A 27,459-nucleotide genomic window follows, 5' to 3' on the forward strand; every position below is an offset into this window, starting at 1 on the left:
TGCCATTTCCTTCTCCAATGCATGCATGCATGCTAAGTCGCTTCAGTTGTGTCCGACCCTGTGCAACGCTATGGACAGCAGTCCACCAGGCTCCTCTGTCCACAGGATTCTCTAGGCAAGAATACTGGAGTGGGTTGCCATTTTTTTCAATGTACAAATATCAACCTCATATTAAATATTTTAGATAAATGCTTACTAAATCATGCTTAAAGTGTCTAATAAAACTAGCAAAAAATATATGTATGCTGAAGCATAAATAATGTAGCCATTCCATATAAATTAGTATTGGTCTTTCTGGAAAATAATTTACTTAATAATTTAGCACAAAATTTTAACTAAGTTGAGAGAACCATCATATAATCTGTCTAATCTGGTTGCATGTTCTATGTAACTGTTTCTGGAAGAGAGATGATTGTAGTGATTGTCCTACTGAATTAAATTAGTGTTAACAATTTCAATTGTTTTTTTCTCTAGGGAGATTCTGGTGGACCTCTGGTTTATGATAATCATGAAATCTGGTACCTAGTTGGTATAGTAAGTTGGGGACAATCATGTGCTCTTCCCAAAAAACCTGGGGTCTACACAAGAGTGTCTCAGTATCGAGACTGGATTGCCTCCAAGACTGGTATCTAGTGTGAACTGACCCTGAATTTTATCCATCACACATTGAGCTAAAACTCCTGCATATTATGTGTTATTTGTATTCTTGTGATTTGGATCAGTTCTTTTGTTGAATGTCAAGAAGTCCTTCAGAGGCAGAGCAATCTACTATCATGAGGCGGACTTTGTGTACATGGGACAGAAATCTTTCTCTACCCTAAGAGAAAAAGACACAGCAAATGACAGGTAGCACCAGCTCCTCACTCACATGGGAAATTGTGATCCTATTAATCAGATGAATATTTACATATAGTTTCCATCCATTGAAGATGGGAACATTATTTTCGACAGGATATGAAGAGCTGCCAGGGCTCTCAAAATCTTACCTCATATAGTACCTAGAGCACTTGGGATTCATCTAGCAAAAAAATCAAACAGCAACCATCCCTAAGGATTCAGGGCTCCAGCATTCTAGGACTGATTACTGGACCTTCAGTGGCTTGAATGGAGCAGTGTGAGATTTGCAATATAACTTGAATTCTAACCTGGGTTTACAAAATACAGAGCACTATCATTAACCATGAGAACTGCTATTTAAAAGGTCTTTAAATATATATGAACTTGCTATTAACATTGGGTTATATACATCAGTACTAGCTTCAGGATGCATGTTGTATTGTTAATAAGCATTTCTGATTTATTCTTTAACAGTATCTTGCCATTCACACATCATTTGAAGCTAGATTGAAAAGGAGACAACTTTTGAGAGCACTTTTTCATGGACATAGGAAGGATAAAAAGAACCAGTGGAACCTAGGCTATCAGAGATGCTTCAAATGATTACTAACAAAACAAGCACTCTTTAGATTTTTGGTGAAATGAGACATCCAATTATCATTTAGATATACCTCTATCATATACAGTGCTTTTATAAGTCTTCAGTTCTCTGACAAGTCAGATGTCTGTTAGAATGTCAGGTTAGGAAATCTGATTTGTGCAAAGTACTTGGCACATTGTTTGGCATATATCATACACTGTATAAAAGTTTGTTATAATGGGAAGGAATGCCTTTATGAGTTTTAAAGTAAATGAACTTAATTTGTTTAATGAGTGAATGGCCTGGGGCTTAAACCAGCCCCAGGTCTAGTGGGAGAGAGCACAGGCTTAGAATCAGACTGCTTGAGCTTGAATGTTGACTCTGCCATGTACAAACTATGGGTCCTTAACATCTCTGCATTAGCACTTTCATCTCTACAGAGAGAATAAAAATGGTACCCACCTCATATCATTATGAGGATTAAATGCATTCATATAGGTGAATTACTTGGAACAGTGTCTGTACCCAGCAGGCTCTCAATACGGACTATGTGTGTGCATGCTCAGTTGTGTCTATCTCTGACCCCATGGACCCGCCAGGCATATGTCCATGGAATTTTCCAGGCAAGAATACTGGAATGGGTTGCTCTTTCTTATTCCAGGGGGATCTTCCTGACCCAGGGATCGAACCTACATCTCCTGCACTGACAGGTTTATTCTTTACCACTGAGCCACCTGGGAAGCCCATATATGGATTAGCTGCTATGAATTATTATTAATGTGCTTTGGGCTCAATGAAACAATATACTATTTAAAAATTGTACTTTGCTTCTTTAAAATCATGTAATTGATTTCAGAATAGTTTAAATTACATTGTAAATAATTAGGTGAATTGCTAGGTTTTCAAAATCAGTTTTGTATGCCTCAGTAATGTATGTATAACCAAGTCTGCTTATGCCCAAGTAGTCATAGGATGTTTGGTCATCTGTCATCAGGGTTGTGCCTACAGAGATGCAGCTGGATTCACACTCAGGTACCAAACATGAGGCCTCAAATTCTAGACTTGTTGCTCTGACTTATCTAAGAAAAATCTAGTCTCTTAGTTTCTTTAATGACTGAAACTTTAAATTTGCATGTATGTGTGTTATATGTAATATATATGTAAACAAGATAAATGTAACTAAAAAACTCCTAGTCATTTAATATAAATGTTAAAATATAATAAACACAAAATGGTTATCCATACATACTTCCCTTTTGAAAACAAAAAATCACCAAATTTCTGAGCTGATGACTCCTAGCAACTAAATATCAACAGTAAAAGCAGAATAAAAATTTAAATCCTTATGCTTCCTTTTATATGTAGAGATACAGCCAAAGCTTTTTGGAAAATACTTAGCATATTCAAAATGGGTTTGATTGATGATGTACCTTCTTTATATTAAAGCCTAACACAACCTTTGGTAGACACAAGAATACAAATCTGTCTAGATTGAATGGATATGTGCTTTTGTGTACCTATATTTTTATTTCAGAAGACTGTGACAACTCTTTGCATATAAATACCTGTGAAACTACATATATGTATTTAAATTATAATACAGTTAATTTACTTCAGCCCAATGGCATTTTGACACATATGAGAGAAATAAATGTAATAGACTGTATAAATCTAAGAAATGGAAAAGCAGATTTTAAAAATAGATTTATATATACTATTTTTAGTTGGATTCTGATCTGTTGTGTGGTGATATGGGAATCATGCAATAGCTTTTCCTCATGTTTTCCATCTACCATATGGGACATTGGGTGATCTAACTCATGGCATTGTTGTAAAGCTTTCTTGTAAAATAATAAAGTTGAAAAATCAAAGAATGTTTAAAACCTGGTCAAAAAATGCAAAGTATATTACTGCAAAATGATATTAGTACAGATGATACTGCAAATGCATTAAAATTATAAAGAAGTGGGTTTTTTACAGTGTTATTTTTATTTATCAATAGTATTGCTTTGTGAATTTTGCAGATATTTTGTGGTTAAAAAAAAGCCTGGGCTTTGTCTTGCATGCTGTGAATACTATAATAACACACACATATTTTCATAGAAAAAAAAATAACAACTCTACAATTCGTCTGACTCATTGTTTTTAAAAAGACAGGTCAAAGCCATTTCAGTTGACAGTAAATGATGTAGCATATAATTCCTGTGGAATTTTGATAGAATTTGGGGTGCCATGTGGATGAAAGGGTTAATTTTTAATGCTAGAACAAGATTGAAACAAAAAATTTTGCAATGCCTAACCACCTCTCAGGAAAATCTTCTTGATTCAATAACACTAACAGCAAAAATACATTAATAGCAATCATCCAGTGAACTTGATACCTTGCTCATCTATTTATTTGACAGTGATGGGATGTGTGCAAGGCATTCATTCATGTCCTCATGGAAGTGAAAAATGAACTTGTTACAAATTATTGAAATTAATGCTAGAGTTATAGCTAGTTCACTAGACGGGATATTGTGGTTCCAGAAGTCACTGGAATGAAATGATTATTGCTAGACCAGTGTTTCTCCTAGGAAAAAAGTTCAACTCACATCGTGTTTGGCAAAGTATGTCATTTAACCAAACCAGCTTTATGGTTAATATAAATAATACCACTTAAAACTATATCCAACTGTATCTAAGGAAATGAAGGATAATTTTAATAATGTAGATGAAGTTGTAGAGCTAGTTAAATTGGCAGGTCAGAATAATCCATGGAAAGTTTCCCCTGCAAATCTACACAATATCCATTGACTTTCTCATCCCCCAACACTAAACTTTCTAATTGAAGCCTTTATGTGATGTAAATTAAGAATCTATACCATATTTTAAAATGAGGAGCAGCAAAAGATTTCAGATCTTGCTAAAGCAAAAAGTGTTTGCTTTGAACTTTGCTCTTTTTAATGCCTCAACTAGGAGATGTTTTATAAACAAAACTACAGGAAGTACACTAAAATGCAGCAAACTAGAAGTTTTGATTAAGATGATTTTGTGAACACTTACAATGAACATTCTTTTACATGTTTCAATATTTTTCTTGCTTGAAAGTTTTAACTCTGGCTAATAAGAAATGAGAGAAATGTAATCATGTCAGACAATTAAGAGAACTATATCGTTGCTCCCAACTGCCCTTAACTTTTTAAATGGAATGTTAACCTATCTACCTCACAATGTTGTGAGGTTTTCTTCTTGAATGAGAGTGTTCAAATTCAGAGAATGTTTCAAACTGCTTGAAAAGTGCCAAGTGTATTATTATAAACTGGTAACAGCATAGCTGATGCTGCACACGCACTAAGATTTCATTAGATTTTATACAGTCTTAGCATTTGTGTTTATCATTAGTATTTCTTTATGTATTTTGCAAACACCACTGTTCTGATGAAATTATAGTTATCATTTTCTTGAAGAGAAATAATATATAATATAGCTTGTACTGGTTGTTCAGTCACTCAGGTGTGTCCAACTCTTTGTGACCCCATGAACTGCAGCATGCCAAGCTTGCCTGTCCTTCACCATCTCCTGGCTGCTGCTGCTAAGTTGCTTCAGTCATGTTCAACTCTTTGTGACCCCGTAGACAGCAGCCGACCAGGCTCCTCCGTCCCTGGGATTCTCCAGGCAAGAACACTGGAGTGGGCTGACATTTCAATTTGCTCAAATTCATGTCCATCGAGTCAGTGATGCCATCCAACCATCTCATCCTCTGTCATCCCCTTCTCCTTCTGCCCTCAATCTTTCTCAGGTCAGGGTCTTTTCCAGTGAGTGGGCCCTTCCATCAGATGGCCAAAGAATTGGAACTTCAGCTTCAGCATCAGTCCTTATTATGAATATTCAGGTTTGATTTCCTTTAGGATTGACTGGTTTGATCTTCTTACTACCCAAGGGACTCTCAAGAGTCTTCTCCAGCACACAGTTCAAAGGCATCAGTTCTCGGGGGCTCGCTCTTTTTTATTGTCCAGCTCTCACATCTGTGCATGACTACTGGAAAAAGCATAGCTTTGATTATATGGTCCTTTGTCAGTAAAGTAATGTCTCTGCTTTTTAATACACTAAGTTTGTCATAGCTTTTCTTCCAAGGAGTAAGCGTCTTTTAACTTCATGACTAGAGTCACAGTCGACAGTGATTTTGGAGCCCAAAAAATCAAGACTGTCACTGTTTCCATTGTTTCCCCAACTACTTGCCATGAAGTGATGGGACCAGATGCCATGATCTTTGTATTTTGAATGTTGAGTTTTAAGCCAGCTTTTTCACTTTTCTCTTTCACCTTTATCAAGAGGCTCTTTAACTCCATAGCTTGTAATGAGTAATATTAATTTATCTTGAAAAGTACCAGGCAAATCAAATTGTTGTTCACTTGATAGCTTTAAGAATGAATACAGTCCCAATTCATTTTATTTACAGCATACTTTGTGCTTCCCTGGTGGCTCAATAGTAAAGAATCTGCCTGCTAATGCAGGAGACACAGGTTTAATCCCTGGGTCAGGAAGAACCCCCTGGAGAAGGAAATGACAACCCACTCCAGTATTCTTGCCTGGGAAATCCCATGGACAGAGAAGCCTGGTGAGCTATAGTCCACAGGGTCACAAAAGAGTTAGACATGACTTAGCAACTAAACAACAACAATATATTTTACCATAACATGTTGGAGAACTCTATAATCAATCAACTGGGAACATTGTTAAAGCTACTTTATAGCTGACAGTAGAAAATATCAAAATCACTCCAAAGTCATAATTTAACAAAGTATATTTCAAGTACTCTGCTTAGTTCTGCATTCTGAACCATTTAAGATTCTTTAACTTAAGTCACAGAGCTATGTAATTGTGAGTATGCTAACCAGATGTTAACGGTTTCCAATGAAGTTCTATTTGTATACATTTTGTTCCATTGTCAGAATCTATGTCCCAACTTTTACTTAAAATTTAGTTTTGGAGATGACAAGGGCATTGCTAGAACTTTCTTCCCTTTCTACTACCAAACGTCAGTACTCTCCACAAAAGTTGTTCAAATATCCCCCCTATTAAGTATTTTCAGGAGGACAAATTTCAGAAACACATAGGATTACTTTCCTAATGGTTTCAGCTATGCTTCATCTGTATTCAAAAGAAGTGCCTTCTTATGAAACTCAAACTCATACCTTCCTGCTTAGATCTAAGTGGAGATTAGTGAATTCTTGGGAAATTTTTAATAATCCTCTAGGGTTTATCCTACAAGTAGTAATCCTTAGGGAAAGAGGGTTAGGAAGTTAATGCTTGGTTGAAACCCACAATGAAGAAAAGAAGGATTTAAAAGTGGAAAGGAGAAATAAATAGAACCTGAAAGTGAAAAGGAAACCATTGGAAAGACAAATACATCAAGCCAAAGCCTCTTTATAGAATTGTCATATAAAAAAAAAGTAGGCTACAAAATAAAAGCTTTTGTTTTTTATTACAGGAAATGAATGATTTATTTATTCCACTTTAGAAAAACCTACAGGAGCATTATAACGAATACTTTTCGAGAGGATAAGGGCACACAATTGTATCGACTTACAACTATTTTTATCTTCCTATTTTTGTATATATGCATACATATACTTAATGAAGTTGACAAAATAGCGTTTTAAAAATTATGTATTTCTCCATCTAAGACTATATATTTTTCAGTGACCACATGTTAATATACTCATCATTTTTAATGGCTACCTTTGAGTTGATACATAGATCTTTATACCACATAGACCTTGCCCAGAACATCAGGCTAGCCTGCTATCAGCTAAATTTTATACCAGGGTCATGATTCATAAAGCATGGCATCCTCTACTTCCTCACTCCATGAACCCTCTTGTACTGCATGAATGAAAACTCCTAATACTCACCTATCTTTCCCTCTACATTGCTTCTTTCTCATAAGACCTGTGGTTTCTTCTCCTCATACTGTTCTTTGTCTTCCCCATGGGCTTAACACCTCACTACTACTCCTTTTCTCAATTTATCCTATTTAATCTTTCTTGTTTTGTTTTGTTTTTTAATCAAAAATATTGCTATACCTTCAACATTTCACAGAACGTTTTCTCATCCTCTTACATGAGTCTAGATGTCTCTGTCTAACGCATGCCTTCACTGTAACCCTCTCAAGTGATTGCTCTTTCTCTCTGGTTCTCTTACTAAGTCAAGATTCTTCCAACTCCCAATTAAAAGCTTCCAAATATTTGTGTTCATCCAACAATTACTGTTGCACAATAGCATAAACAAATAAACTAATATTTTTAGTACTTAGGCTCATACCTCTAATTATACCATATATTGCCCCTCTTAATAACTTCTAGGCTCTGGACACCCCCCACATTAGCTGAGGTAGTAGGCATCTGCTCAAAATAGACCTCTCTATCTGACTCTTAATTGCACTCTGGTCAATTTCAACATCCAAATGGATTATCCACACCTAGCCTCAATTCTCTGAACTCATAAATCCAAATGACTTGAATTTCTTTTCCACTTCCATCACTTCTGAACTATTGGAAGAACTTCAAAATTATCTTTTTAAAAACTTGCAGTCCTCTATTTCATACTCCTGCACCTCTAATTTCAAATACCTCTAGTTTCTCCAACTCCTATAAGAAGTACTTAATCTAGAGCACAACAACTTAGATAGGAAAAATAAAATCATCTTTTTTTATTTTTTAATTTATTTTTAATCAAAGGATAATTGATTTACAGAATTTTGTTGTTTTCTGTCAAACCTCAACATGAATCAGCCATAGGTATACATATATCCCCTCCCACCTCCCTCCCCATCCCACTCCTCTAGGTTCATACAGAGCCCTTGTGTGAGTTACCTGAGCCATACAGCAAATTCCCGTTGGCTATGTATTTTACATATGGTAATATAAGTTTCCACGTTACTCTTTCCATACATCTCACCCTCTCCTCCCCTCTCCCTGTGTCCATAAGTCTACTCTCTATGCCTGTTTCTCCATTGTTGCACTGTAAAGATTCTTCACTACTATTTTTCTAGATTTTGTATGTATGCGTTAGTATACAATATTTATCTTTCTCTTTCTGTCTTACTTCACTCTGTATAATATAGGTCGTAGGTTCATCCACCTCATCAGAACTGACTCAAATTTGTTCCTTTTTATATATCATCATGTATATGTAACACAACTTCTTTATCCTTTCATCTGTCGATGGACATCTAGGTTACTTCCATATTCTAGTCATTGTAAATGGTGCTGCAATGAACAACGGGATACATGGGTCTTTTTCAATTTGGGTTTCCTCAAGGTATATGCCTAGGAGTGGGATTGCTGGGTCATCAGTTCAGTTCAGTTCAGTCCAGTCACTCAGTCGTGTCTGACTTTTTGAAACCCCATGAATCGCAGCATGCCAGGCCTCCCTGTCCATCGCCAACTCCCAGAGTTTACCCAAACTCATGTCCATCAGGTCGGTGATGCCATCCAGCCATCTCGGTCGTCCCCTTCTCCTCCTGCCCCCAATCCCTCCCAGCATCAGGGTCTTTTCCAATGAGTCAACTCATATGGTGGTTTTATTCCTAGTTTTTTAAGGCATCGCCATATCGTCTTCCATAGTGGTTGTATCAACTGACATTACCACCAGCAGTGCAAAAGTGTTCCTTTTTCTTCACACCCTCTCCAGCATTTATTTTTTGTACTTTTTGATGATGGCCATTCTGACCGATGTAAGGTGATATATCATTGTAATTTTGATTTGCATTTCTCTAATGATGAGTGATGTTGAGCATCTTTTCATGTGTTTGTTAGCCATCTGTATGTTTTCTTTAGAGAAATGTCTGTTTAGGTTTTTTTCCCACTTTTTGATTGGGTTGTTTGTTTTTCTTGTATTGAGTTGTACGAGATGCTTGTATATTTTGGAAATTAATCCTGTGTCAGTTGTTTCATTTGTTATTATTTTCTCCCATTCCGAGGGTTGTCTTTTCACCTTGCTTACAGTCTCCTTTGCTTTGCAAAAGCTTTTAAGTTTAATCAGCTCCCACTTGTTTGCTTTTTCCCCCCATCACTCTAGGAGGTTAGTCATAGAAAATCTTGCTTTGCTTTATGTCATTGGTGTTCTGCCTATGTTTTCCTCTAAGAGTTTTATAGTTCCTGGTCTTACATTGAGGTCTTTAATCCATTTTGAGTTTATCTCTGTGTATGGTGTTAGGAAGTGTTCTAATTTCATTCTTTTACATGTAGCTGTCCAGTTTTCCCAGCACCAATTATTGAAGAGGCTATCTTTGCCCCATTGTATATTCTTGCCTCCTTTGTCAAAAATTAGGTGTATGGGTTTATTTCTTGGCTTTTTATCTTGTTCCATTGGTCTATATTTCTGTTTTTGTGCCTGTACCATACTGTCTTGATGACCATAGTTTTGTAGTATAATCTGAAGCCAGGAAGGTTTATTTCTTCAGCTCCATTCTTCTTTCTCAAGACTGCTTTGTCTATTCAGGGTCTTCTGTGTTTCCATATGAATTCTGAAATTTTTTGTTCTAGTTCTGTGAAAAATGCCATTGGTAAATTTGATAGGGATTACATTGAATCTGCAGATTGCATTTGGTAGTATAGTCATTTTCACAATATTGATTCTTCCTACCCAAGAGCATGGAATATCTCTCCATCTGTTTACGTAGTCTGTGATTTCTTTCATTAGTGTCTTATCATTTTCTGTGTACAGTTCTTTTGTCTCCTTAGGTAAGTTTATTCCTAGATATTTAATTCTTTTTGTTGCAATGGTGAATGGGATTGATCCTTTAATTTCTCTTTCTGATTTTTCAGTTAGTATATAGAAATGCAAGTGATTTCTGTGTATTGATTTTGTATCCTGCAACTTTGCTAGATTCACTGATTAGTTCTAGTTATTTTCTGATACTATCTTTAGGGTTTTCTATGTACAGTATCATGTCATCTGCAAACAGTGAGAGCTTTATTTCTTCTTTTCTGATATGGATTACTTTTATTTCTTTTTCTTCTCTGATTGCTATACCTAGGATTCCAGAATTATGTTGAATAATAGTGGTGAAAGTTGATACCCTTGTCTTGTTCCTGATCTTAGGAGGAATGCTTTCAGTTTTTCACCATTGAGAATAACGTTTGCTGTAGGCTTATCATATATGCCCTTTACAATGTTGAGGTAGGTTCTTTCTATGTCCATTTTTTGAAGAGTTTTAATCATAAATGGGTGATGAATTTTGTCAAAGGCTTTTTCTGTATCTATTGAGATGATCATATGGTTTTTATCTTTCAATTTGTAAATATGGTGTATCACATTGATTGATTTGCATATATTGAAGAGTCCTTGCATTCCTGGAATAAACCCAACTTGATCATGGTGTATGAGCTTTTTGATATATTGCTGAATTGTTTGCTAAAATTTTGTTGAGGATTTTTGCATCTATGTTCATCAGTGATATTGGCCTGTGGTTTTCTTTTTTTGTATTGTCTTTGGTTCTGGTATCAGGGTGATGGTGGGCTCGTAGGATGAGTTTGGAAGTGTTCCATCCTCTGCAATTTTTAGAAGAGTTTTAAAAGGATAGGCATTAGCTTCTCTCTAAATGTTTGACAAAATGCTCCTGAGAAGCTATCTGGTCATGGGCTTTTGTTTTTTGAGAGATTTTTGATCACAGCTTCAATTTCAGGGCTTGTAATTGGCTTGTTCATAATTTCTGTTTCTTTCTGGTTCATTCTTGGAAGATTGAACTTTTCTAAGAATCTGTCCATTTCTTCTAGGTTATCCATTTTATTGCCATATAGTTGTTCATAATAGTCTCTTATAATCCTTTGTATTTCTGCATTGTCCGTTGTAACCTCTCCTTTCTCATTTCTAATTTTGTTGATTTGATTCTTCTCTTTTTTTTCTTGATTAGTCTGGCTAAAGGTTTGTCAATTTCATTTATCTTCTCAAAGAACTAGCTTTTAGTTTTATTAATCTTTACTATTGTGTCTTTCATTTCTTTTTCATTTATTTCTGCTTGGATCTTTATGATTTCTTTCCTTCTATTAATTTTGGGGGTTTTGTTGTTCTTTTTCCAGCTGTTTCAGGTGTAAAATTAGGTTGTAATAACTATTTGAAACTTTTCTTTTTCTTGAGGTAGGATTGTATCGCTATAAACTTCCCTCTAAGAACTGCTTTTGCTGCATCCCAAGGGTTTTGAGTTGTGTTTTCATTGTCATTTGTTTCTAGAAATTTTTTTTTATTTTCCTTTTGATTTCTTCAGTAACCTGTTGGATATTTAGAAATGTGTTGTTTAATCTCCATGTGTTTGTGTTTCTTAGTTGTTGTTTTTTTTTTCCCTTGTAATTGCTATCTAGTCTCATAGCATTGTGGTTGGAGAAGATTCTTGATATGATTTCAGTTTTCTTAAATTTACTGAGGTTTGATCTGTGACTCAAGATGTGGTCTATCCTGGAGAATGTTCCATGTGCACTTGAGAAGAAGGTGTATTCTGCATCTGAATGGAATTTCCTGAAGATATCAATGAGATCCATCTCATCTAATGTGTCATTTAAATCTTCTGTTTGCTTATTAATTTTCTGTTTTGAAGATCTGTCCATTGATGTGAGTGGGGTGTTAAAGTCTCCTACTATTATTGTGTTACTGTCAATTTCTCCATTTTTGTGTATTAGTGTTTGTCTTATATATTGAGGTGCTCCTATGTTTGGTGCATAGATATTTACAATTGTTATGTCTTCCTCTTGGATTGATCCCTTGATCATTATGTAGTGTCTTTCCTTATCTCTTGTAATATTCTTTATTTTAAAGTCTATTTTTTGTGATATGAGGATTGCTATTCCAGCTTTCTTTTGCTTCCCATTTGCATGGAATATAGTTTTCCATCCTCTCACTTTCAGTCTATATGTGTCTTTGGTTCTGAAGTGGGTTTCTTGTAGACAGTATATATATGGGTCTTGCTTTTGTATCCCTTCAGCCAGTCTGTATCTTTTGGTTGGAGCATTTAATCCACTCACATTTAAAGTAATTATTGATGTATATGTTCCTATTGCCATTTTCTTAATTGTTTGGGGTTGATTTCGTCTATCTTTTTTCTTCTCATATTTCTTGACTATATAAATCCCTTTAACATTTGTTGTACAACTGGTTTGTTGGTACTGAATTCTCTTAACTTTTGCTTCTCTGAAAAGCTTTTACTTCTCCATCAATTTTGAATGAGATCCTTGCCGGGTACAGTGATCTTGGTTGTAGGCTTTTCCCTTTCAATACTTTAAATATATCCTATCATTCCCTTCTGGCCTGCAGAGTTTCTGCTGAAAGATCAGCTGTGAAGAGTATGGTGTTTCCCTTGTATGTTACTTGTTGCTTCTCTCTTGCTGCTTTTAATATTTTTTCTTTGTGTTTAGTCTTTGTTAGTTTGATTAGTATGTGTCTTGGCATGTTTCTCCTTAGGTTTATCCTGTAGGGGCTCTTTGTGCCTCTTGGACTTAATTGACTATTTCCTTTTCATGTTGGGGGAATTTTCAACTATAACCTCTTCAAAAATTTTCTCATACCCTTTCTTTTTCTCTTCTTCTGGGACCCCTATAATTTGAATGTTGGTTCATTTGATATTGTCCCCGAGGTCTCTGAGACTACCCTCAGTTCTTTTCATACTTTTTACTCTATTCTCCTCGTCAGAAGTTATTTACACCTTTTTATCTTCCAGCTCACTGATTCGTTCTTCTGCTTCAGATATTCTGCTATCGATTCCTTCTAGATTGTTTTTAATTTCAGTAATTGTGTTGTTTGTCTCTGTATGTTTATTCTTTAATTCTTCTAGGTCTCTGTTAATTGATTCTTGCATTTTCTCCATTTTGTTTCCAAGGTTTTTGATCATCTTTATTATTATTCTGAATTATTATTTTTTATTATTATTATTCTGAATTATTATTTTTTATCATTAAAGGGAATCATTCTGATTCCTTTTTCAGGTAGTTTGCCTATTTCCTCTTCATTTATTTGGACTTCTGTGTTTCTAGTTTGTTCCTTCATTTGTGTAGTATTTCTCTGCTGTTTCATTATTTTTTTTTTTTTTTTTTTTTTAACTTATTGTGTTTGTGGTCTCCTTTTCCCAGGCTTCAAGGAAAGTTGAATTCTTTCCTTGAAGAAGGTTGAATTCTTTCTTCCTTTTGGTTTCTGCCCTCCTAAGGGTGGTCCAGTGGTTTATGTAAGCTTCATATTGGGTGAGATTTGTGCTGAGTTTTTGTTTGTTTGTTTGTTTTTCCTCTGATGGGCAAGGGTGAGTGAAGTGTTAATCCTGTCTGCTGATGATTGGGTTTAAATTTTTATTTTGCTTGTTGTTTAGATGAGACATCCTGCACAGGGTGTTACTGATGGTTGGGTGATGTTGGGCCTTGTATTCAAGCGGTTTGCTTTGTGTGAGTTCTCACTATTTGATACTCTCGAAATGGCAACCCACTCCAGTACTCTTGCCAGGAGAATCCCATGGATGCCGGAGCCTGGTGGACTATAGTCCATGGGGTCGCAAAGAGTCAGACACAACTGAACGACTCCACTTCTTCACTTCATGGTTAGTTCTCTGGTAGTCTATGGTCTTGGAGTCAGTGCTCCCACTCCAAAGGCTCAGGACTTGATCTTCGGTCAAGAATGAAGACGCCACATGTGGTTTGTTATGGCATTAAGTGAGATTAAAACAAATATCCAAAAATGAGAAGCCCAAGATGAACCCCAGACAAATGGCAGCTACAAAATCAGGCAAGTAATAATTAAAATAATGGAATATACATGTATACAAATACACCCATGTACAAAGTCAAAACAGTCAAACAAAAATATAGTAAATTGACCTGGAGAATAAAGGAAATAAAAAATTATATTTACCAATTAAAAGCAAACTAACTAAAGCACAAACTAGAAAACAAAACTAAAGCAAGGTGCCAAGTGGGGAATAGAGCAGTAAAAGCAAAACTAACAATTATGTTGAGAGGAAAGGAAAGAAAGAAAAAATAGATATGCAATGTTAAAAGAGGTAGATGAAGAAAATTTATATACTTAAAGATTAACTGCATGGGGAAAAGACCAGCAGGAAATACAAACAAAGGAATAAATGTAGAAAAAATATAATAGGTTTAAAAAAATTAAAATTACAAAAAAAGAGAAAAGAAAAAAAAAAAAGAAGAAGCAAGAAAAAAACAAAAAGGAAAACGTCTCAGAACTGCAAAAGCCCAATGGAGAGGAAGAGGTTTATAACAACAATAAAAAATTTGACTGAATATACACACATACATACACACCCATAAGTGAAATCAAAACAGTCTAACAAATATAAAGTACAATAGATTGACCCAACGAACAAAGGAAACCAAAAATTATATCTACCAGAACAAAATTAACTAAAGCACAAACTAGAAAACAAAACTAAAGCAAAGTGCCAATTGGGGAATAAAGCAATGAAAATAAAACTAACAAATATGTTGAGAGGAAAGAAGAGAAAGAAAAGAAAGAAAGGATAGATATTCAAAGTTAAATAGAGGTAGATAAAGAAGATTCAAATATATTAAAGATTAACTACAAGGGGAAAAGAAGAGTAAGAAAAGCAAACAAAGGAATAAATGTAGAGAAAATAATGATAAGTTTAAAAAATTAAAAAAAGAGAAAAGAGAGGGGGGAAAAAAGGAAAACTCCACAGAGCTGCAAAAGCCCAACATAGAGGCAGAGGTTTATAACAACAATAAAAAGTTTGACTGAGAAAAAAAAGCTCAAAAGCTTAATTGGACTTCAGAGTGCCAATAAAATCGACAACTACAACAGTGGTAGGGATCAAAAGGGGAGGGGGAACTCCAAAAGAATATACAGAACAAGTCAAAACATAAAAATAAGAAATGTTTTTCTTGAGTCACTGCTGTCAGAGCCCTTTCCCTCGCTGGGAGTCACAGCCCACCTCACCTCCCTAGGATGTCCTCCAACACTGTGCTGATCTCTGGACTGCTGTGGGGGCAGCTTAGATTCTAATCCGGTCCTGCTCCTGTATGCTCTTGCCTCCAATGTCCACAGCTATCAGAGCTAGCCCACTTTCTCTTGTGGGAGCTCTCAATGGCCTTTTATATATTACATAAACACAGAGTGTGCCTAGTTCATCGTGTGGATTTAATCTGCAGCTTGTACAGAAGGCGGGAAGGTTTTGGGTCTTCTTCCTTAGCCACACTGCCCCTGGGTTTCAATTGAGGTTTTATTTCCACCTCTACATGTGGGTTGCCCACTGGGGTTTGCTCCTGAGGTTGCCCTGGAGGACTTGGGTTTGCCCCTGTGAGGGCCAGGTGTGGAGGTGGTGCAGCTGCTTGGGTCACAGGGGGTCTGGAAGCACCAGGTACTCAGGGGAGTTGATGGCTAGAGCCACAGGATATATAGTTGTCTAGAAAGGTATGGCAACCAGTATGTGCCAATAGGCTCTACTATTCTTGCCTGGAGAACTCCCTTCCCTGACAGAGAAGCCTGGCAGGCCACAGTCTAAAAGGTCACAAAGAGTCGACATGACCGAAGTGACCCTTCATCCATAGACGCAAGACTTTTTCTGCCTGTGGCAGCTCTGCCCCAATGAGAGTTGAGCATGAAGGCGGCACAGCCGCTTGGCTTGCAGGGACCCTGGCAGCACCAAGCGTGCAGGGACACAGACTGTCTATGCCTCAGGAATCATGGCTCTATCAGAGTCTTTTTTTGAGCTTCCTGTAGCTGGCAATCAGAAGGCCTCTTTGGTTAGTCTTTCTCCATAGCTCTGCCCATTCAGGCACTTAGAGGGCTCCCTTGCCTGTCGTCCTTCTCTGTTGTTTGGCATGTCAGGCTCATAGAAGGGCCCCCCTGGCTGGGGTCCTACTCTGTAGTCCCATGCGTTTGATGGGCCAGACTTTTTATTGTTCAGCTGCTGATGCTGGTGGGTGGGGAGAGAGAGGCTATGGTGATGGCTCCACCCACTACGTGTGACTCAGCAGTATCGCCTTGCTTCCTTGGCTGCCTGGCTTTCTTCCACCAGCATTTCCCACCACGATCTCCTCCATCCTATCCCCTCAATCCATCTTTCTGCAGTCAACAGCAGCCCTCGCCCTTGGATTGCTCCACAATCCCTAAACTCCAGCCCCCAACTGCTGCACTTTCCAGGGGACCAGCGTTCCTGTCTGGGGTATGTATGGCTGTGGTAAGGACAGTCTGATTCTCATTCCATTTAGGCTGCCACAGACTAGCTGTTTCACTCTCAGCCTTAAATGTTTCTGCTCTGACCTAGACACTTGCCCCAATGTGGGGATTGAACCCCAGCTTCAGTTTCCTCATCCACTGAGGGCAGGCCCTGTCCTACTAACACTCCTGTTTTTCCCCCTAATTCCTTTGTCCTACCAACAAAGGTCTGTCTAGTCAAGGCTATGGTTTTTCCAGTGGTCAAGTATGGATGTGAGAGTTGGACTGTGAAGAAAGCTGAGCACTGAAAAATTGATGCTTTTGAACTGTGGTGTTGAAGAAGACTTTTGAGAGTCTCTTGGACTGCAAGGAGATCTAACCAGTCCATCCTGAAGGAGATCAGTCCTGGGTGTTCATTGGAAGGATTGATACTGAAGCTGAAACTCCAATACTTTGGCCACGTCATGTGAAGAGTTGACTCATTGGAAAAGACCCTGATGCTGGGAGGGATTGGGGGCAGGAGGAGAAGGGGACGACCGAGGATGAGATGGCTGGATGACATCACCGACTCAATGGACATGAGTTTGAGTAAACTCCGGGAGTTGGTGATGGACAGGGAGGCCTGGCGTGCTGCGATTCATGGGGTCACAAAGAGTCGGACACGACTGAGCGACCGAACTGAACTGAACTGAGTTTTGCATGGTTCTGTATATTCTTTTCCAGTGGTCAGGTATTCTTCTCCACTCTCAGCTGGTGTTCTGCGTGGAACTCTGTGTCTGAAAGTGTATTCCTTGTGTATCCATGGAGAGAGGTGTACTCCATATCTACCTACTCCTCCTCCATCTTGTTACTCCTAAAATCATCTTTATCTTCATTAACTTTCAATGGAAACTTACTATTTCTTTCCATGACAAAACAGGCAAAAAAAAAAAAAACCCTCAACAACCCTGTAAAATAAGCTGTATCAGTGACTTTTTCACCAAGAGAAATCATAGATATTTTCATTTCATTTAATAGTTGTTAGATATGCATCAAAATATATTTATAATCATTACAGCTTTGAAATTATGTTATTAGACTCATTGCTATATTCCATTATTTAACATTTTAAAAGAGAAGCGTATTTACTTCTATTCAAAATTTTAATGGATACATATAAATGTATGGCTGAGTCCCTTCTCTGTTCACCTGAAACTATCACAACATTGTTAATTGACTATACCCCAGTACAAAATGGTTTTGGTGTTAAAAAAAATTAAGATAAACATTAAAATAAAGCCAAAAAACCCAAAATAAAAAAATATTTTGATAACTATATTTCCGTATACTGTTTTCTGTATAATCCTATGTATTTTATCTTATGCATCTAAAAACAGTATTATGAGAAGGGGTCCATAGTCTTGACCAGAGAGCCAAAGATGACAATGGATATGGCACAAAAAAGAAGTTAAGAGCCATTAACCTATAGGTTAAAGACAAAATATAGTTTCGAGACATACAAAATTTAATGATTATCCTTTTCCTATTTTCCATTTTAATCTCTCATCTTGGCTCTTTCCTTTTGCTCTTATTCTTAATTTTCATTTTTTTAAAAGATATTCTAGTGCTGTAAACACACTATAATGTCATATGCACACATGATTCCCTTTGCATAGAATTTCTTTCTTCCTCATCACTTTAGCAAGGTTGCATTCTTGAAAGGGATATACTAACTGACCTTATCCTTAGAGTATGTGAAGGTTAAATTTTTACTAAATATCTAATATTATTAAACATATAGTTTAAAAGATAGAAAACAATGCGTTTTTATATTATTGCACTGGACAAGATTCTAAAATAGTCCTCCAAGATCTTCTGCCCTAATCTTACTGCAAATACAGTGAGCTATCATAGCCATGCTTATGTTACATCACTTGGCAAAAGGAATTTTGTAGATATGATTCATATGACTAATCTCTTGACTTTAAGTTAATAAAAGGAGATTTTTCCAGGTGGGTTGAAGTCTAATCCTTTAGAAGTAGATTTCCTTAGAAATGGTGAATATTCTCTTCTTAACAGCAGAAAAATCAAACAGACTCCAAGTGTGAGAAGATGCACCACTGCTGGCTTGAAGACAGAGGGGACCATTTATCAAAGTATGCAGATAGCCTCTAGAAACTGAGGGCAGCCCAAGCTGACAGGCAGCATAGAAACCGGGACGTTAGTCCTTCTGCAATGAACTTAACTCTACCATCAGACTGAATGAGCCAGCAATTGATTCTTTACTACAACCTCCAGATAGGAGCTCAGCTGAGCCATCACCATGCTTTCAGTCTTTAAACACTAGGCAGATAACAACACTGAACTCACCTGGACCTCTGTCCAACAGAGTGAAAAACAGGTAATAAATGGCTGTTGTTTTAAGTGGTTAAGTTTGTAGCAATTTGTTATACATGAACAAAAAGTGGAGAAAGACATAGAATTTTTTATCAGCCAATATGTTCGTTTATTCATTGTAATTATATGTGCCTGCTTTGCCAAAAACTTCTTTTCAAAGCAAAAGGGAACTTGAAATACGAATTCAAATGTTGATTTTCAAATTGACTAAAAGAAAGACTGAGTAAATATTGAATGTCAAAGTGTTTGCAGAAGTGCTGAAAATTCCATTCATTCATAGACATCACAATTTCTGGCCTCAAATCTTTCATTATCTAACAGAACAAATATTTTGAAAATAAGCAAAACTAAAACTAGATGCCTGCTTGATGGGAAAACATGGGTCAAGCGCTATTTGGACAGTGGGGAAATTAGGAGAAAACATCCTGGGGGGAGCATAGGCTCTCACAGTCTAGGGACCCTGTGTAGTCAGATTCTAACTAAATGACTTGAATCTTACAGTGAGGTGGGGTTTTAGTTGAGAACTATACTGCAAAGAGGGGAAACAATATTTTAGGTATATGGGCAAAGACACAATGGGGAAAAAAGGATCTGATCTACAGAAAAGAAAACTCTAAGTCAATGAAAGTACATGCTGATGCTGTTAGCCATGACTGACCCTTTTGCGACACCACGGACTGAGTCCACCAGGCTCCTCTGTCCATGAGATTTTCCAGACAAGAATACTGGAGTGGGTAGCCATTCCCTTCTTAGAAGATCTTCCTGACTAAAGGATCAAACCCACATCTCCTGCACGCATCTCCTGCATTTCAGGCAGTTTCTTTACCACTGAGCTATCTAGGAAGCCCAGGTGCTATTTTAGCTACAAAGAAAATCACAAGATGAGTTGGGAGAGCCCTTGAAAATGACAATTGGCACAAACATCAATATATTTTCACTTTCCCGTCTTAAAGTTGGATCCCTCTTTAAGCAGACATCAAAGAATTACTGGGCCAGATCCAGACATTTCTTAGACTACTGCACTAACAAAATCAAGTGAACAGCTATCCAACCTTTTATGAAAAAGGTTGATCTTGTTCAAAGGTTGATCTGATTTTGCTTCACACCAGTCTCTAAAAGGGAAAAGGGCAGGGCCTGAAGACCAGACTGTCCTGACTCAGAACAAAGAGTAACATCTCTTGAAAGACAAACACAAAACCGCTCCAAGTATTAAGGGTGTTGCTTAGGTTTTGGACACAACATTTTCTCATTTAATTAGCCAGAACCAGGAAATTCTTACTTGCTATGACAAAGGTTATCAAGTGATTCTTCACCTCAAGTCACACTATTGGTTAAAGTTTACCCATCCCAACTTGTTCAACTAGTTTATTTTAAATCCTTTAAGTATCCTTTCTTTAGTCAGCTGAAAGAATGCCCAGAGTGCCACTCATTTGACGAGAAATCACAAAGCAGCACAGAGGTGGAAGAGTTTGCATTCTCGACAGTGGATGATGTATCAGTAAGTTTAATTTTATTTCATGTTTAAAAGATATGTTTCAAATTTGTGGCTTCCAATTCAGGAATTATTCGGATTTGTGAATTTAATAGTTTTTTTTTTTTTTTTCCTCTACTGCTGGAGAAACTAGTAACATAGTAATGTTAAAACTCTTTATTTCAGGAAATCATGCTAACAATTTTTTTTTAACCTGAAAATTCCACATGTTGGATTTTAATTGGGAAATTTAAATTTGATGTAAAAATGACATGATAACAGAGAAAAGGAGGAAAAACACAGAGCCTGAGGTAAAATTGTGGAAGTTTTCAGGCATGGAAAGAGGGAGAAAGTAGTAAAGTGTTTTCTCATCCCAGTTTAGAATGCTGTTTGTGATCTTTCTAAATTATGCATTTAATAGATACACTGAAAATAGAAGAAATATATAAGTAGTATAGGAAGTATCATGTTATAGCCCTTCTTCTGCAATTGATAAATATTATTAAAACTTCAAAAAGCAAATAAGAACTTTAATGTCCTTTGATAAATTCTTTGTCTTTTAAAATAAAAAATTAAAGAACAATATAAGAATAATTTATACATATGCCTATAAAAAGTGAAAAGCAAAAAATAGTGAGAAGTGAATAAATAATACTAAGATTTTGTTCTTTAGTAGATTTAGAAAGAAATCTACAGAAAATAAAGCTTAAATATCTTAACCTCCATTTCCCTGTCTGATCTATTCTTCATTTTTCTACATTTTCCAAACGTTTCATTTGGAACATTAATTCTTCTTACACAAATATGATGTCAATAAGTACAAACTGCTCAAAGCAATAAAGGAATTACAGATGTCTTTTCCAATGAGTTTTAACTGGAGTTGCACTCTTGTCTTCATTGGTAATAATAGAATAATGTCTATAAAACTCAAATACATGGACCACAATCCCCCCAACAAACTATTTACAATCACTCAAAATGTTCCCCTTTCTCCTTGCTCACCTTAGAGACACAAATTAGGGTTTAGGTGGTTAAAAAAATAAAACAAATTAAACAAATAAAAACAACTTTTCACACTTAATTGATCTTATCTCTAGAACAGACACACACTAGGATTTTCTTTTCAAATGGACAGTAATATAAACATAGTGATGATACTATTAATATCATAATAACATAGTGATGATACTATACTAAACATAGTGATGATACTATAATATTAATATAACAATATTTTTATTTTTACTTCAAAGTATTTCTAATCTGTAGGGAAATATGATGATTCTATACTAATAATGATAATGCAATTAATCAAATTATTTTTTGCTCTTCAGTATATTTAACTGTCATGTATTTATGCAAGACCTATTTGCTATGCACCATTTTTTGGTATTGAAAAGATGGGAATAAATAAACATAAAGTTTTTTTTTAATTTATTTATTTTTTAATTGAAGGATAATTGCTTTACAGAAATTTGTTGTTTTCTGTCAAACCTCAACATGAGTCAGCCATAGGTACACATATATCCCCTCCCTTTTGAACCTCCCTCCCATCTCCCTCCCCATCCCACACCTCTAGGTTGATACAGAGCCCCTGTTTGAGTTTCCTGAGATATACAGTAAATTCCCATTGACTATCCACTTTACATATGGTAATGTAATTTTACATGTTACTCTTTTCATACATCTCACCCTCTCCTCACTTCTCCCCATGTCCATAAGTCTGTTCTCTAAGTCTGTTTCTCCATTGCTGCTGTGAAAATTAATTCTTCAGTACCATTTTTCCAGATTTTGTATATATGCGTTAGTATACAATATTTATCTTTCTCTTTCTGACTTACTTCAGTCTATAATAGACTCTAGGTTCATCCACCTCATTATAATTGACTTAAATGTTTTCCTTTTTATGGCTGAGTAATGTTTCATGGTGTACATGTACCACAACTTCTGTATCTATTCATCTATTGATGGACATCTAGGTTGCTTCCATATTCTAGCCATTATAAATAGTGCTGCAATGAACAATGGGATATATGTTTCTTTTTCAATTTTGGTTTCCTCAGGGTGCCTAGGAGTGGGGTTGCTGGGTCATATGGTGATTTTATTCCTAGTTTTTTAAGGAATCTCCCCATCTTCCATAGTGTCTGTATAAATTTACATTCCCACCAATAGTGCAAAAGTGTCCCCTTTTCTTCACACCCTCTCCAGCATTTATTTTTTGTACTTTTTGATGATGGCCATTCTGACCAGTGTGAGGTGATATCTCATTGTAGTTTTGATTTGCATTTCTCTAATAATGAATGATATTGAGCATCTTTTCATGTGTTTGTTAGCCATCCATATGCTTTCTTTAGAGAAATGTCTGTTTAGGTTTTTTTCCCACTTTTTGATTGGGTTGTTTGTTTTTCCGGTATTGAGTTGTATGAGCTGCTTGTATATTTTGGAAATTAATCCTTTGTCAGTTGCTTCATTTGTTATTATTTTCTCCCATCCTGAGGGTTGTATTTTCACCTTGCTTGTAGTCTCCTTTGCTTTGCAAAAGCTTTGAAGTTTAATCAGCTCCCACTTGTTTTCTTTTGATTTTATTTCCATTATTCTAGGAGGTGGGTCACAGAGGATCTTGCTTGGTTTGTGTCATTGAGTGTTCTACCTATGTTTTCCTCTAAGAGTTAAACCTACAGTTTTAATTCAACTTCTTTTAAGACTTATGTAAATTTCAATTCTGGTTAAATGTTATAGCTGGTTAATAGAAAAAGAAATCTACCAGAAAGGTAAGGAGAGAAATGAAAGTGATGTAAAGAGACCAAAAAAAAAAAAAAAAAAAAAAAGACTGAAGTAAAAATCAGAGAAAAGCAAAAGACCTACATCTGGTCAACAGACTAACAAACCATTTAGATCCCTCCATTCTTATTACTTTCCATTTTCAAGGTTTTCAAAATATTCACCTCCAGGACCAAAATCCTTAAAAATTTGACAGTCCCATCCACTATTCAGATAAGTCAGTATGCCTGCTTTACAGATTTTTGCCATATTAGCCTTGGCCTTCTTTGGCTTTGTGTCTCACAGGAATAGTAAAGGATGAGGGTGCTGGGAAAAGTTGGAAGAGCTGTTGTTGAAAAGCTGTCTCTACTCTTTCCATTGATGATCCATGCTCCAGAGTAATTAAGTCTCAGAGGATTTTTCCATTTGGAATACCCAAACAAACGTTTAGTTGTTCGGTTTTTCTCACCCATGGCCAATATGAAGAAAACATATCTTATTTCACCTTGTGCATGCCAGTACCAAATAGAATGCTTAGGACATGTTAGTTGAACCATTAATCATTCTTCAAATTTATTTGGGACCAATTTCCAACTAACAACTCATCAGCTACTGGTTGTTTGAATATTCTCTGTTATCTTAATATCCACTTACTTGGATTTCATACTAATTTTAAAGACTCCTTTGTATACAGAAATATTTTGTTTACTTGTCTAATGAGCCACTCTGTATTTAGATATAGTGACATATGTGCTGTGCTTAGTCGCTCAGTTGTGTCCGACTCCACGACCCCCTGGACTGCAGCCCACCAGGCTCCTCTGTCCATGGGGATTCTGCAGGCAAGAATACTGGAATGGGTTGCCATGCCCTCCTCCAGGGAATCTTCCCAACCCAGGGATTGAACCAAGGTCTCCAGCATTGCAGGTGGATTCTTTACCACTGAGCCACAAGAGAAGCCCATGAATACTGGAGTGGGTAGCCTATCCATTCTCCAGGGGATCTTCTCAGTTCAGGAACTGAACCAGGGTCTCTACCAGGCAAGCCCCATAGTGATATATATATATATATATATATATATAGAGAGAGAGAGAGAGAGAGAGAGAGAGAGAGACAGAGAGAGAGACAGAGAGAGAGACAGAGAGACAGAGACAGAGAGAGAGGCATAAATATATTTCTAATATTCCTTTTTTCTTTCCTAAAAATGAGTATCTATGAACTAGATTCCCAGATTATTGCATTCTTACAGTGAAGTTCTGAGTAATATTACATTCCTCTTTACCCCACACAGAAATATTAGAGTCTCTTTCCTTTTTTAAATAAACTTAAGGTACAGTTGACATATAACCTTACAGTTTCAGGTGTGTGATGTAATGATGTAATATTAGTACTAATATATCTTGTGAAATGATCACCACAATGTTTAGTTAACATCTGTCATCATATATAGTTACATTTTTTTTCTTGTGATGAAAACTTTTAAGATGTACTTTAGTAATTTTCAGATACAAAATATGTTATTATTAATTTTGCTGTACATTACATCCTCATAACTTAATTATTTTATAACTAGAAGTTTGTACCTTTTGATATCCTTCACCCATTTCACCCATCCAACCCCTATTTCTGGTAACCACCTAGAATCTCTTTTCATGTGGTAACACCCATCAGTGAATTTTACTTTCCACAATGATTGTTTAAATGAGGTTTATGTTTTATACCAATAGGCATAAAAGAACTCTGTCAAGTGAAAACATATCAATGTAGAAATCAGGGCCTAATGATTTTAATTTAAAAACTAACCTTGATTTTAAATGAGAGTCTTCCCTCTGCTTCTGTAATAGTACCTTATGTCCTAGGAGTTCAGCATTGTCAGTGTAGTACTAGGAATAGATGTCAAAAAGGTGAGATGATCGATAGCCCCTAAAATGAATAATTAATATCTCTGATGCTTCTTTCAAGTTCAAAAATGCATGTAAAACTTTATCAGAACATAAACACACACATATATATATATATATATTTGTATTGTCTTTTTTATACTAGACATTTTTAAAAATGAGTTAAGATACAAACATATCTTTTTATCTATTGTGTATTTTTTACAGGAAAATATCATGATAGATTATCCATAATTTAAACCTCTTCTGTTTTAAAATGTTTTTAATCTTGGAATAGTTGACACCCATTTTATAAGAAACACCACAATAATGAACAACCCTCTGGCTAATTTTTGCATACATTCAAAATTGTTTCCTTAGACTAAGTTATTTTCTGCACTGGCACAATTTCTGGAGTACCATCCCATAATTACCAAACTACTCCATTTCCCAAATAATTTTTTTCTCTGAATATTGCCTATGTCCCTGTAAAACTGAAATATAATCGCTCCTCAGGACACAGCATTGTTTCCAGCCCTCTCAAGTAAGAGTTTACTATTGAAGATTTTGCCTTGTCCTCACCTCTTAATGCCACCTCAGATCATTCCTTTCCACATCCCTGTGAACCACCTTATTCTTTTGAGGCTCATGCAGTTCCGCTCGCACGCCTTTCCTTCCTCATCTTTGTCCTCATGGACCCATGATAATGCCTTTTACTTATTAAAGGCTGACACTTGCTTCCCTATATCATTCTTTACTCCAGGTGCTACATTTACCCTAAGTAGCCTCAGTGCCCATGCTGATTGACCTTGAAATCCTACTCATTCATTTCCTTGTCTCATCACTGTAACCTTCTCTGCAAATATTACTCTCATCCCACACCCTAGACTTTGTCATGACTCTCTGAATCATACTTTTGGACAACTATCACTATCCTAACCTTCCTTCTTACAGTCTTAGTTACTTCTAGTGTATAAAGCATCCACTTTTTAAAAATTATTATTCATTGGTTTTCCCAGTCTATGAATTCTTCCTACCCTTCAGCTTGCCACCTCCACCAAACACACACCACATACATACACACACTCCTCTTGGTTTCTCTTGTGATCCTTAAATTCATCAATGGAACAAATTTTTCAATGTCCTAAATGCCACTAAATTCTCTTGCCACATATTTTCCTTCATCTTTTATACCTGGATAAATTCTAGAGAGAATATAGCTCTGAACAATGGTTCACCTCTGCCAAGACAGAACACTGAGAACGCAACAAATGTATATGAAATGCCTGTTCATCTCAGCCCTCAGCTCTCATCATTACATTCCCTTATTCTATGCTCTCATTTTCCATAATTAATATTTTCAATTTTTCTAGCCTCCTCAAACTGCCAGTTCTCACCACTTGTCCTCTCATGTTTCTATTTCTAAGATATATTTTGACGATCAATTAGACGAGAATGACTTCAGCTTCCTTTCCTCAAACCAACAAACCTACCTATATCCATTCATACTCTCAAGACGATGCCTGCAGTTTATTCAAGTTCTCCAATCTATTAGATTGAAGCATATGAAGTTGCCAATATATTACCACTTTTGTCCTACACAAATGGCAATTTTATATGTGTGAACTTAATAGTTCAGAATTCATGATCCTTCAGCTGTGCTGTCAACTCAGTCCTCCTCCAAACCTCAGCGTCTCTACAAGCTCCCTGGTGGCTCAGATGGTAAAGACTTTGCCTGTAATTCAGGAGACCTGCGTCTGATCCCTGTGTCCGGAAGATCTCCTGGAGAAGAGAATGGCTACCCACAGCAGTATTCTTGCCTGGAGAATTGCCTGAACAGAAGGGCCTGGTGGGCTACAATCTATGTGATCCCAAAGAGTTGGACATGACTAAGCAACTAATATTCTCACTTTCACTTTTCAAGTATACTCAAAATGTACACATTCATAAGACAAAAAATCTTCCATCAACCCCATAACTTCTCTTTCTTCCGATTTATAATTCAACTTATAAAAAATTCTTGATGTTCATTGTTTCATTTACTTTCTTCCAGTTATTCCTCAAACCCTTGACATTTTGGTTTGCAACTTTGCTACTCTGTTCCTTCACCTGTTGCAGTCACCATGATCCACTATTATTTAATCCACTGGTTATTCTAAACTTTTATCATGTTTGATTTCCTAACCACATTGGACAATTTGGATTAATTTCTCCTTGAATATCTTTTATCCTTTGTTATCATATCACACTTATATTTATTAGAGAGTGAAGAGGAACTAAAGAGCCTCTAGATGAGGGTGAAAGAGGAGAGTGAAAAAGCTGACTTAAAACTCAACATTCAAAAAACTAAGACCATGGCACCTTGTCCCATCACTTCACAGCAAAGAGAAGGGCTTGGAAAA

General features: G+C 36.3%; 2 protein-coding genes across 2 annotated transcripts in view; both read left to right on the top strand.

Moving 5' to 3' along the window:
• TMPRSS11F (transmembrane serine protease 11F) overlaps positions 1–4,768 on the top strand; it is a 103,814-nt gene extending 99,046 nt beyond the window's left edge. The window contains exon 11 of the mRNA XM_061145579.1: positions 475–4,768. Within this exon, the coding sequence (XP_061001562.1) occupies positions 475–633 (159 nt within the window). The 3' untranslated portion in view covers positions 634–4,768. The remainder of the gene's footprint in view (positions 1–474) is intronic.
• A 15,599-nt stretch (positions 4,769–20,367) lies between these two features.
• Positions 20,368–27,459, top strand: part of LOC133058548 (transmembrane protease serine 11G-like) — a 32,554-nt gene continuing 25,462 nt past the window's right edge. Inside the window, exon 1 of the mRNA XM_061145262.1 lies at positions 20,368–20,447. Coding sequence (XP_061001245.1) covers positions 20,437–20,447 — 11 coding nt within the window. The 5' untranslated portion in view covers positions 20,368–20,436. The remainder of the gene's footprint in view (positions 20,448–27,459) is intronic.

Source organism: Dama dama, chromosome 6, assembly GCF_033118175.1.
Source record: "Dama dama isolate Ldn47 chromosome 6, ASM3311817v1, whole genome shotgun sequence".
Taxonomy (NCBI): Eukaryota; Metazoa; Chordata; class Mammalia; order Artiodactyla; family Cervidae; genus Dama; species Dama dama.